The sequence below is a fragment of the Solea solea genome, chromosome 8 (genome assembly GCF_958295425.1).
Source record: "Solea solea chromosome 8, fSolSol10.1, whole genome shotgun sequence".
NCBI classification, from domain to species: Eukaryota; Metazoa; Chordata; class Actinopteri; order Pleuronectiformes; family Soleidae; genus Solea; species Solea solea.
Window position 1 is genome coordinate 5,749,610 of NC_081141.1, and position 13,967 is coordinate 5,763,576.

At 42.1% G+C, this 13,967-nt stretch overlaps 1 protein-coding gene across 3 annotated transcripts in view; it reads left to right on the top strand.

Moving 5' to 3' along the window:
* Positions 1 to 3,674: 3,674 nt before the first annotated feature.
* Positions 3,675 to 13,967, top strand: part of kat6a (K(lysine) acetyltransferase 6A) — a 41,610-nt gene continuing 31,317 nt past the window's right edge. Inside the window, exons 1-2 of one of the 3 annotated variants that reach the window (XM_058635292.1) lie at positions 3,675 to 3,853; positions 6,151 to 7,634. In XM_058635292.1, coding sequence (XP_058491275.1) covers positions 6,882 to 7,634 — 753 coding nt within the window. In that variant the 5' untranslated portion in view covers positions 3,675 to 3,853; positions 6,151 to 6,881. The remainder of the gene's footprint in view (positions 3,854 to 6,150; positions 7,635 to 13,967) is intronic. The other 2 variants (XM_058635291.1, XM_058635293.1) reach the window with 2 other exon arrangements.

Genomic DNA, 13,967 nt, shown 5'->3' on the forward strand with positions numbered 1-13,967 from the left:
GGCAAAGAGCCACCTCTCAAACAGGAGACTAATACCAGCAGCCCCGACATGCACAGCCTGGAGGACAGGAGGTGCTGCTGTGCATCAGGTGGACTGTTTGTGTGTGTGTGTGTGTATGAGGGAGAGAGAGAGATAAAGAGATGGGGAGGGGGTAGCAGGGGGCAGGTGGACACTGGTGTGGCTCGCTGAGGACTTAGGGCCCTGAGCAGGTGGATGCACAGAGATTGGAAACTGAAAAAAAAATAAAGGAGGGATTTGAAGGATGAAAGGAAAGCAAGAATGACTTGTCTCCTTTCCTGCAGTGAGGACAGAATTCAAACCAGCAGTCTCTGGTTTGACAGTTTTTACCGCCATGACACCTATTGTCGTTTTGAATATAAACCAACCAAGAGATATGTTTGATAAATGAACAAGATCAGTTTATTGAAAACACACATTTCATATTCTCAAATGGCCCCAAAAAAATGAAAAAAAAATCCATGCATGAGTTCTTTAACTGTTACAAACGCAGGGGTCAGTTCACAGCTGATCGTTTGGATTAATGTGGCACAGACAGGACTGTGGTGGAAAATAAATGAGCCTCTTCATATGAATCTTGATGAAAAGGCAGTAAAAAAAGTTCTGCAAGTTTATTTGGTAACACTTGACACCATGACCCAGTCTGTGGGAATGACTGATTACACGACAACAGACTCTTCCTATTTGGGAAAACCAAAGTTCAGAAGTAGAAATTGACATGATTTTTTTGTGTGAGATGTCGCAGTGAATGTAATTCATTATTAAAATTATAATTACTGCATATATATATATATATATATATATATATATATATACAGTATATATATGCAAATACCTTCTCTTTGAATTATCAGCCAGTCTAATAGATTTGCTTTCGTCTAGCAAAAGAACTGTCACACTTTGTGTTAAATGGGATTTTTTTCCAACAGACCATAATATTTGCTTTATAATTTGATATCTTGCAAAAAAAACCACAATTATTCACCTTCACTGCAAGAGCCAACAGCCAGCAACAAAATCCACTTGTGATGAATTAATCGCTGATTAACATGTCACTTCTTTGTTTACTCAATACAAAAGCCGAAGTGTAAAAACAGCTCTTTGAGGATTTATGTTGATCTCTGCTGGTCTCCTAGCAACCTGGCGGTGACACCAACAAGTCACCGTGGCTCATGTCCCAATTAAGCAAACAGCATGTTACAATTTAATTTGTGAGACGCTTCTGACAGAGACAAAGAAATACGAGCTGCTGCCACCATTTTCAGTTACTTAATACTAAACTACGCTGACGAACTCTTAAGCGGTTTGATATTCTCATTTAAGGTTTTGACAACAAACAAAAAAAACTATTACCTTATATAGTTTTCCAAATTATATTTCAATCAATTCATCAGTAAATCACCAATCTTGTAACTGAAATAGGCATACATCAGTTTAATATTATGCACTTTTTATTATATATATATATATATATATATATATATATATACATATATACACATATGTATATATATACTGTACATATATGTGTATATATATATACATATATACATGTATGTATATATGTATATATACATATATACGTATATATATACTGTACATATATACACATATACGTATATATATAAATATATGTATATATACTGTACATATATGTGTATGTATACATATATGTACAGTATATATATACGTATATATGTATATATACACATATACGTATATATAAATATATGTATATATACTGTACATATATGTATATATACATATATGTATATATGTGTATATACATATATAAATATATATACATATATGTATATATATACATACATGTATACACATATATGTATATATGTGTATGCATATATATACATATATATAAATATATATGTATACATGTACAATGGCCGTTTTAAAGTTGATGTAACTCCACTTGTGTAAGATAGAATTAGACAAATATGAGTCTCGTCTGCATCATGTCCAGCACTCATCTGGAACGAATAAAACGCTTCACTCTGTGCCTCGGACTGAAAATCAATATGATCTATATGAAAATTACACCGCTGCGTACAGTTTACTTGTGTTGTTGTGTATGGGGGAACACGACTGGATCATCGTGTGGATCGTTGGGGATCATTGTACACAACATTACTTATTCATGGCAGGGAACGATAGATGTGGTGCAAGGTTCCCCCCCGAGTATTGTCCATCTGTTGGCTGGACTACTGTACACACTAATGTAATATGGGAGTCCTCAGGAGGCGCGCTAATAGCCGCTCATGTGTTAGCGCTTCACACTGTTTATCTGTGTAATAACACTATCATTAATTAAAATGAGTGTCTCGTCGTTGGAATGTGATTTATCTTTCCCCAAAGAAGGCCAAGACAAACAGCGACGTAAGGTGTGACCTTACTGGTTTTATTTGATCACCACCGTGCTTGACAGCAGCTCCACCTCTCACAAGACACCTCCAACATGGGAAAATCCTCAGGTCTAATTGCTTCCTATAAGGCAGTCTATAATCTGTCTCCGAGGACTGCTGTACACATCATTTTACACAAAGCTGTAGATAATTTAATTTCCACCCTGGGAGTTTTCAGCATTAGCCTGTAATAGAAAAGGAAGATTGCTGCCAGATTTCCAACCTCGGTGCTTCTGTATCACTCTGATCATAAACTGAAGCAGGGAAATCAGTTTCCTTGCATTGATTGTTTTTCTAATGACAAAAAAAAAGGCAGCTGTACTTAAGTTGTTCAAACTTCCCAAAAGCAGATACGCTGCCCACGTCACAGAGCAATATTTGACTGTGACTCCCTGTCTGTGTGTTATGAGCCGTAATTAATAGTGTCTCGCTTTTAATGTCGTTTTCATTTTCTGCAACACATTAGGGCTAAATGTATCCATTACCTGCACATCTTCAGCTCAAATGACTTTTAGATTGAGCACACTGCAGTTCCAAACACACCTTTACATTATGTTGCTTCCATCTGTCACCAGATGCTGTGATTTATATGCAACAACTAAAATCATGAGGGGAAGGTGTTAGTCTCAGCTGTCATTTAATGAAATGTAACAAAGAGGCTCCTGCAGATGGTTTACATAATCACTTTCTTTTCGTTTCACAGTCTGACGGAAAAAAAAGACATCAGTGGTCTAGTCTGCATATAGGTAGATAATAACATGCTTTACCATGTGGTGTAATAGCCACACTGCAACATCTGATCACCTCTTCAGATCTTATCTGTGTCTTGCCTTCCAGCTTCAGCGTAAAAACACACAGCTGTTACAATAGACTGCAGTGTGGAGGGGTGTCTCACTTTGATCTTTAAATACCCTCTATCGTTAAAGCATGCTCATTGGCTTTGATATTTTTATTTCTTTTAACCAACTGTTGGGAAAAATGCAGACGCTCCCTTGAATCACTGTAGTACGGCAGAAAATACATTGCACCTCTATCTGTGCTCTCTTTTTATTTTTTCCTCTCCCTCTCTCTCCCTCCAACACCACCACCATCTGTCCCTTTATTCCACTTCATGTCCTCAAGCAATATCCACACCCCTCTCATAGCAACAGCACGTCGCCGCCTCGCCGCCGCCCCCCGCGCCTTGCAGTGGATTTTTCTTCCCCTGGATCTTCGCCTCGCACTATGCAGACGGTCCCTAGGTCCTGCCTGGCTGTTCACTGTTCCCCCCTCCCCCACCAGCCGCGCTCCTGTTTCACTCAAAGATGGCGGCGGCTCCAGAGCCCCTAGTCTCTGGCTGCATTTTTAGGCTTGTTGTTGTCTCCGTTTCACACGGTTTTGGCACCTTCTTCTCGGCGGCTCGACAAGAGATTCCGGTGAGTAGTAGCGGAAGCCAGACAGAGGAGAGTGTGAGGTTTTTATTTTTTCTCGGTCCGCTTTTACACGAGCTTCCCTCTCAAAGCAGAACCGGACCAGCTCGGGCTTTCAGGGGAACCGCGAGAGGTGGAGGAAGCGAGGGGTACGGAGGGATGATGATCGCGGAGGTGGGAGGGTGGTTAGAGGGGCACACGGAGGGGGGAGCCGAGGCCTAGCTACTTCGTTCCAGCGGCCTTGTCTTCACCGCACTGCAAGCTTTAGCGTTACGTGGGAGGGCGGTTGTTGGAGGGAGGAAGTCAGCGAGGTGGGGACGCGTCTAATGCCCGGAGACTTTTCTCTTAAACAGAAGGCTCAGAGCGACGCCGCGGAGCATGTTAACACTGCGGACTCCGCCGCTCTCACGTCTTGATTTTCGCAGTTGCCCGCTAGCGGAGATGGCCGTCTGCATGTTGCATTGTGCCTTTTACAAGGCCGCGCTTTCACGTTATTATCTGAATGACATTGGAAAAAAATCACATTATCCGCTGTGCGTGCTGTGGTGCGATTGTTTGTGTTGTGTATAACATTGGTTGGGAAGATGGGGATGTTGTCTCTCCGCACAGGAGCTCTGAACAAGCCCACAGTTCGTGCTGTTTACGTTTCGTGTTAGCAAGTAACGTTAGTAACCTAATCGTAACGTTAGCTCGCTGTTTAGCTCCCCGGGTTAGCTTGCTAAACAACAACAGTTAGCGGGAAAGCTTGTTGTTGATACTTCATTGATAAACATCATGTCAGAGGGAGAGGGCAACACCACCATATTTATCAGTATATTTATGTTGTAGTTAAACTGCTTCGTTTAAAGTTAGCACCCCAGCTAATGTTTGCTAACAGTCTATGTTTTCACTTCATCATGTTTACGTTAGCAACCCAAGAAGTCAACATTGCTGCTGCATGTATAAGGATGTTTTTGTGTAACTTGTTATAACCCAGCTCCTTTCTTTTCGGGGTCTTCTTTTGAATCATTCTGTCATTTCTGGCAGTTATTAGTAGACTGGTCGTACATGTTTGTTTACAATGTTTGTATCACAGTGGCTCTGATTTGGAGAATACTGCCGTTGTTGTATGAATACAAGCACGACATAGTTACAGTTAACTGTTAAGAGTTAACAGGAGTCGTTGTAGTATTTTTTTCGTTTCGTTTTGTTGTGCATGGCTAAACCTCATGGTGCTGTTTAAGGGAAAGCATGGCTTTATTTATATATCTGCGTGTGGGCACTGTGCCAGTGTTGTTGAACAGCCTGTTACCCTCTTTAAGATTCTCTGCATCTACCTCAAACACATGATCATTGAAAACCTAAACTTTGTTGTTGTTGCACTTTTGATGCTTTATAAAAACAACAACATTGTATTAAATGTTTTGCTAAGCAGAAAATAAGGAGTGATCATAAATATTATTGTATGCACGTATGAAGCTAAAACTCACAAAGGCGGTCAGTTATAATATTATTTGCCTTTCTCTTGTCAAAAGTTTTGACGCGTACTGAAATAACTTTTGTGTGGGAAAAACACCTAAATCGCCATTTTACAATACACTGTAGGCCATAAGCTATACTTTCATAGTTTTCTGTTTTCGCTGTATTAAATTGCTGCAGTACAACCCAACCAAGTATCTCAGGCTTTAACTTCATGTGCATGGCACAGGGGCACTTACTTGCCATGGCATCAAAGTGACCCTGACACAAGCTGACAGACAATCTTTGAATTAATAGAGAGATTGGCGGGTTGCACTGTTGTGCTGGTATGATGTTCCGTTATTTACATAGCTGATGCAGCTATTGCTATTAGGTCTACACACCCCATGGTGGAAATGGAAGCCAGATCAGTGTTTATTGTTTCAAATCATACCATATTGACGTGAATAGCACTGATGATGCATGCTGGAAATACATTTAAAAACAACCCATACTGAAATAAATATACTCCTATATATATATATATGTTTGTGTGTGTATGTATATCCTCCAATGCATCCTATACACAGACTACCACATCCTAAAACATTACAATAAACTTTCAAGGGTCTGGAAACAATGCAGCTTATAACAGACAATCATCTTAATTACTGAACAGTACCTTAATATGAGCCGGGTCATAGCTCTTAAAACCTTTTTTCCCAATTTCAATTTTGTCCTAATTTCCTTCTTTGCGCTTTCATGGTCCCTAAATATTAAAACTATACTTTTTTAAAGTTTAACTTTTCCCTGCAAGTTTTACTTACCCCTGTCTGTCTGTGTGTTATTTCCTTTCTTTTCTGCAGGGTTTGTCAGCTACTCAAGTGTACTGGGCATGAAGGTGATCGGCCCTGGCTGCTCCCTGGGGTGAGAAGCCTAGACTGCCAGTAGATCAGAAGAGGACAAGAAAGCAGGACAGTGAAGACAAGTGGACGTGGATACACAGAAAAATCCTCGATCTTGTGGAATGTCATAATCCACAAAAACATATTTTCTGCATTGCACCCACCTTTATCGTTAAAACACTAATTTCACATTGTGGACACCATGGTCATCTTTCACAGCGCACACTAAGAACTGGCTAGTTTGCCAGCAACACAACACAGATTGAATAGGTGTTTGTATTTTTGCTGCGGGCAAAGTGGGACCCTCCCTCTTTGAGATCTACTATCTTGCCAAGTGTGTCGTGGGAGTGTAACTTTCTATTATACTTTTTTTTAACCTCCTCCATACACCCCCCACTTTTTGCCAGGGATTGTCACCTGCCTGGTGGTGGGTGGACCTGACTTTACTGGGTAGAGGGTTGACAGGGGGTTTGTGCTATGGTTAGCTGCTCCCTTCCGTGCTCCGCACACTCAGCTTCTGAGGGACTCTCTGTACGACCCCAGGACAAGGGATAGTAAGAAGCAGAGGGCAAAAAAGAGGAGGCGGCGGCGCTACGGCGCAGGCCAGGTATTCCTTGGCTTACCGTGTCTATTTTTGTGTGTGGTCATTGTGGTAAGGCCCCAGGGCCCCCACACCCACCCAGACCGCAGCCATGGTGAAATTGGCAAACCCAACGTACACCCAATGGCTCCTAGAGGCCATCAAAAAGGTGAAGAAGCAGAAGCAGCGACCATCAGAGGAGCGCATCTGCAATGCGGTCAATATGTCCCATGGCCTGGACCGCAACACAGTTCTGGAACAGTTAGAGCTCAGTGTCAAGGACGGAACCATCCTTAAGGTCACCAACAAAGGTCTAAATTCCTTCAAGGACCCTGATAACCCTGGACGCTTGGCTCTGCCCAAGCCCAAAGGGGGTAGCAGCTCTGGGGGAGGAGGCGGCAGCAGCGGTTGCAGTGGAAGTGGAGGAGGAGGAAGTGGAGGTGGAGGCGGAGGCGGAGGTGGAGGTGGTGGGGGAGGTAGCGGTGGTGGGGGTGGTAGCAGTGGTGGTAGTAGCTCCCATTCTCATTCAGGAAAGAAACCAGGACTCGACTGGAACAAGCTTATCAAGCGGGCACTGGAGGGGCTCCATGAGCCTGGTGGCTCAGGCTTGAAGAACATTGAGCGCTTTCTCAAGTGCCAGGCTGATGTGGCAGCCTACTTGTCGAGCAGCGGTTCCATTGGGACTAGCCTCTTCCATCAGCAGCTGAGGGTGGCCTTGAAGAGAGCAGTGGCCCATGGACGTGTGGTTAAGCAGGGTCCACTGTTCCAGCTCATCAGTCGCAGCAGCTCCCAGGATGATGGCACTGGAACAGTGTCTCTGGAATCTCTGCCACCTGTTCGTTTGCTGCCCCACGAGAAAGACAAGGTAACATAATGCACAAGTACACAGCAAACAAATGTGTAAATTGTGTGCAAGCTTGTATAACTTATTTTAAATGTTAGTCTGTATTTTTAAGTCTTTTTCTAGTCATGATGATTACTCAAAAATGCTTTACAGTTCAAGTTTGTCATTTGCTTATTCGCAATCGCATTCATTAAGTGCATCTACAGTATATGCAGTACCTTTCCTGTCTGTCATACCCATTCCTATGCTGCAAGCCAGCAGCAAGTAACAATTTGGAGTTAAGTGTCTTGCCCAGGGACACATTGGCATGTAGACTAGACTAGATCACAGATGTCCTGTTAAAACGACTGTAGCTTAGTTGTAAATGTGCTTCTCAGTTGAACGTTTTTAGCATGATCTGTGGAAAAAAAAGGAAACCAATATACTGCTTCTATTTCACACTCGTGTTCTACTTATAAACTAGCTGCTGCGTGCCCAGAACTGTCCAGATTGATTGACTGGCAATGCTCTTAACATTGCCCATGCATTTTACTGCTTGTTGAAATTGGTCTTGCCCAACAAAGGTGTAATTACTGATAGTACAGTAAAGTCTTTAAATATGTGACTCTTAAGTTGTGAGTTTTCATCCAGCATATGGTGTTGTGGTTTATAGTTAGCATCTTGCAGGGTTATTTTAGAGGTTGAGCTGAGTAGGGCTGGGCAGCAGTTATAAGATCAGGCACATACCATTGTGAGTTTCCACAAATTGCAGAGTGTGTGTCTTTTTTAATCAATGAGTGTTTGGAAGTCCAGGGGTATTAGGTTGTTATACATGGCAGAGATACATCAATAGAGCCAGTTGGTCAGCATTAGTGCGCGTCTGCTGTGGTCCAGGCTGGCAGTACAGAGGTGATGCTGCGTGGGCGGCTGGAGTACCAGTTTACAGCGGTGGAGGAGGAGGAGGTCGGCGGAGTCTCATGGCTCACAGCCTCCTACAGGGAGTATGGACCAGCTGCATGGCTGCTCCCTGTTTAGAGCCGCCAGGAGATGGGAGAAAGAAAGAAGGAAAGATGGAGTGCAGACAGGAACAAGAGGGAGAGGTGGTCTGTGGTGAGGAAGAGGCCTGGATGACGCAAGCTTCAGGCCTCTGTATCCTGAAAGTGAGAGAGAGGCAGAGACATACAGGGAGAAAAAAAATAGAGAGACAGAATGAGTTAGAGGGAGAGCGGGAGAGGGAGAGGCAGACATGCAGGCGACAGTGGAGAGCAGAAACACACCCACTTTTGTAACTTGATCACAGAGAGCACCCGCCTGCTAACCTCTGGTTGTAAGGGACATGTACTCACTCACGCACTACCCATGCTGCTGTATATAAAGAAAGAAGCCATCACTAGCTGGACATATTATGCCTTGACATCCCACACACACATTCACACATTGGTTCACATCATACAGCATCTGCTTTAAATGCCTACTGTCTTGCTAACATTCAGTTTTACACCCATCGTAAAAAATAAACCTGTTGGACTTACACACAAGTGTGTGCCAACCTAGAGGCCCATTAGCTGGTCATATGTCAGCCAGGTTATCAGACAGTCAGTAGGACACTAGACTGTTCCTAAACACTGTTTTGACTGGCTCCTGGCTTTATATGGCCCTTAGTGGGTATGTGTGTGTAGCCACACAACCTTCTGGTAAAGACACACACACACACACACACACAGTCACAGGATTAGCCTAGAGAGCCGGCTGGAGTCTCATGGGCTCTGTCTAACACAGTGACCTGCTTAGCTGCAGATGGTCCACCTCTCAAGACAAACACAGTTCAGCCACTTCCTCCTTTGTGACTCAGCTACTGATTAGCTTATTCCCCAAAGGCACAAAAAACAAACCAGAAATGAATGTGTGTCTTATTGTGAAAGGAGGTAAATATTGGCAAAAAGCGAACTTTAGCACAAGTAATTATTTTGTGTTGCACCAGTGTAATTACTCGGTAATGTGAGAATTTGAATGTATGGTAATTAATATAGGTGATTTGTTGTTTGTTTGTTTGTCACTCCTCCTCAGGCTAGATAGGTCTTTGAGAAGCTGCTGCAGCAGTGAGGAAGTTGACATTTGTCGCTGGCATTCACATAAACCTGTTCTCTATTTCTTCTTGTGATTTTGCCTTGTTATTTCTCTCCAGAGAAACCAACCATACTGCTGCTCCATCATGTGTGTTTTTTTACCCACCGGTGTGTTCTTTAAGTATATAAGCAATTCTTTGCCTGTGCAAGTGGCACCTGCATGAAAGAGTTAGAAAACGGTGTGTGGGGAAAACAGAGACTGGTGTTGCACGATCATTCTCCCGCCTTCTCTTCCACTGGTGCATCATTACCATATTTCTCTGCATGATTGCTTATAGTCACGCTTTTCAGTGGAAATAGAGAGTATATGTGTGTGTGTATTAAGGCTGAGGGGGAGGAAAATCAAAACAAATGGATAAGCACTGGCTTTGACCCATTTGCAGGGAGATCTGTGTACTCAAATACGCTGATGTTTGTATTGGAGCACTCTCCTCAAACGGGATCCTGGACCCTATTTCTGTCTGTCTCACCCTCATAGGGTGCCATTGCCAGGTCATGAAGGGGGAGGTGAATGGGGGAGTGAAGTCATCCAGGGGTCATGGATATATAGATGGCAAACCTCATTGCCTCCCTGAGCACCCGTTAGCAGTATGAGGATACAGCCATTAGGTGGGATGGGCTTGAAGCTGAGCCTTTGTGTGTATATTCATCTGAGCGTGTGTGTGTATGCGTTCATTCTGTCATAATAGGCAAGCACAATCTCTCTGCCCCGCGATTGCCCTCTGCTCAACAGCTGGAGTGGGGTGAACCAGAGTTCTCGATGTCGATGTGCAGTGTCATGGCAGGGATGAGTGAAAAAATCAACTCGAGCAACATACCCACTGAGAGAGCCACATTCTCGTTGTCACATGCACCATGTTATGGTGATTTCCCTCCAAAATGTTGCACTGACCCCTTAACAGGTTTAATAGTTCATTTGCTGCAAGCAGTTGTAAGGCAGCTGCTACGTGAGATTTTTGATCATTATGAACCATAATGGAGTTATTTATCCTATGAAATGTATTCCTCTTGGCCTGTATTGGGTTGTCCACCACCTGTCTTTGTGACATCACACATTTACCTCTGCTTGTTTGCTGGAGGTGTAGACACCATGTATCGTCACTTAGAGGTCCATGAATACAAAATGTCCCCAGACATCGATTATATGCCTTGCTTACAACCTGCCTCTTCATTTGTTTCTCGATCGCCTTCTCTCCACTTTCCCATCCCCCGTCACCACTACATTACATTATGTAGTCACAGGAGAGGATTTGTGTCTTTGCTGGATGGATGGAAACATTCGCAGGGTTACATTGCTACACCACAGGAATGCTGGGAAAATGACTGAAGTTGGGTACTGTGAAATCGACTCCCAGGGATCTATTGTCAACTTTTCTTAAAATTTCTGATTTTGGATTGTGCCATTTTTAAAAGGAGGTGAAACATGAAGAAATTTGTCATTTCTGCCGCCCATTTCCTTGACACAGGCTTCTATTGTTTCCATTTTGCCAGCGCCCTGGCCTAAGTTGACCCATTATTATTTGCTAAAGCTAAAAAAGCCTTGCATCTCTGTGGTGACACCAGCTTTAACCTCAGGCTGTGTGCTACGACAGGCCCAGTTTTATTTGACATTTAGTGAGACATACCAACAGCGAAATGGAAAAAGTAAGTTATTTTTAAAATTAACTGCAACAAGTATAAAAAGACATTGATGCCTTAATAAGTAGAAATTAAGGGCCAACCTTTTGATCACTAATTGTTAAAACATAGTAATTGAATCTGTAGATAAAGGATTATGAAAACGGTCAGTAGTTGCATACTTAAATCAGGCTCGCCGTTCCTTTTGTGCTGTTTAGCCATGAAGACTGTGATCTGCTTTGACTGATAAGAAGCTTAATAACTTACAGGAACAATGAGCTGATAAAAAGTAAAAATTAAAATTTTACTAGTTTCATGGTAAATCCACAGCAAATTATTTTACGAATTTATATTCTCATCAAAATAGTTTGGATTACGCTTTGAAAAATACAAAGTAAACACCACAGTAATTATCTAGCATCAGCCAAAGTGGGCAGATTTTACTCAGGTCCCCTTTACACCTGTCACTGAAATGCATTTCCTGTGATCGGATTGCAGATAGCACCTGACCACATAAGTACAGGTGTAAATACGCCCGAGGACAAATTGTTATACAATATGCATATCGAAACTGAAATTGCAATACTAACCCACAAACCAGTGTTGCGGTTAGGAAAGGCACATTTGCGACACGCCCCTTCCAACTCCCAGTTTGTGCTAAAAAACTAAACATTTTTAAATTACTATTTAATATTTGCAGTGGTTGAGAATGAGAGGTTCAAGTAATTACTTAGTTACGCAGAGAGCAAGCCTCTCGCCAGACAATGTGGACATGATGGTGTTTCTCATGAAGAATTTTCATCTTCCTTGAATCAACTCTGCAATGCAACAAGTTTGGTTCTCTTAAGAAAAGAGTTGTTCATTTGTTAACTTGTGGTTTATGTGGTTAATGTATATTTGTGGCTAATGGTGCAGACAGCAAGTTTGTTCCCAAGGCTTAAATCATCTCCACAATGGAGTTTAGTTCTGTACATTCTTTTTAGCAGTATTTTGTTAGATGTTATTTCATTTCTGATTTGCAGCTCAGACTGGAAGTCTGTTACCTCAGAGTGTGGAAGAGATTATTTTAAACAATAATCTATGTAATTTACTTTGTCACAGAATGTGGAAGTGAAAAACATTGTTTGTTATATTGATTAAGTGTTTATTAAGTTTTGCTTTTCCACGTACTCCTTCCACATCCATACAATAGCGCAACTTCACCTGTGGCAAACATTTTGGTTGTTGATATGGCAGTGCACAGAGGTGGGGCGGTGGCCCACCGTGATCGGATAGCAATCAGATCCTGATGTGGACACCAGAGGCACATGTTAATATCAGGTGTAAATGTATGAGATGAATATCTGATCGTTATCTGACCACAGTAAATGCTTTCTAATGCAAGGTCATGTGTAAAAGTGGCCTCGGATGCAGGTGCAGAAGGCATCACAGAGTTGTAACAGAGACTTTCCAGCCTCTTTAGGTAAAGTAGTGTCGCCGAGATCATACAGTGGTTCTGTAGTGATTGAAACCTGGTCACACCACAGAAATCTAAATCGCTGCAAAAGGGGGCAACGGCTGAGACACTGTTTCAGACCTGAGGTGAAACACTGCATGTTGTTGGGCCACTGTTGGTGTTGTTGTCTGAAGAGTGCAGATACCATTCCTCTCATATGTTTCGAACTGGTTGTAAAAATGTAGCAGGAGAAACCCCTCAGACTCTTTGCAATTACCTAAGTTTTTGTCTTACTTTTGTATAAGTTTTGCTGTGAGACATTATATTTGGACTGGAATGTATCAGAATTTTTGTTGTATCTATTAACTGCCATTATCTTTTATCAATACAAATGTAACAACATAGACAAACAGAACATATCAGTGAGCCTCTAATATCTGTATAAATCTATTGAAAACAACACAATTATTGGCGTGGTGTAGAGCCACACTGCTGCAAAGGAGAGGGAGAGATGTCATTTTGATAGAAAATCATTCACAAAGTTAAACTATATTTACTGCCCTTTATGCATCATTGAGAAATTTTGACAAAAATGGAAATATTGGCTGAGACAACGTCTACCTCTGACTATAGAGCAGCACTGTCCTGCTGACCGAAGCAGAGAGAAGCAGCCATCAGCTGATTATCTGCAAGTCTTCTAGGTCTTTAATTGAAAATGATTAATAAATGTAAACAATTATTACCGCTCTGGTAGTTGTTCTTCTCTTAATACTCTCATAACCCTTTATTTAACTCTGTGACTATTCCATGGCATGAGCAAGAGTAAACGGAGGCAATACAGGTGACAGATGTTTTTTCAATTTGTATTGATTTTTCCACATCGATTGATCGTCAGTTTAGGCAAAGAAACCTGAAGAAACTCACCTTACCCAATTTGTCAGTGATAATAATGATCATGTTGTTACACCAAGGTGTAACAACATGATCATTATTGTTGAAAGCCATTTAGCGATCATTATCATTTTAGTCACAATAATTATGTTGTGACATATTCATACATTCATAGAAACAGTATTAGCAGTGTTGTCAGTGCCTGGGGTGAGCAGTTACCTCGAGCTCACTAGTGGCTGTGATGTGAATAACATTTGGCTCAGGAAGAGTAGCTGTGTGAGGCCTTGTGCATGGCTAACCTCACCA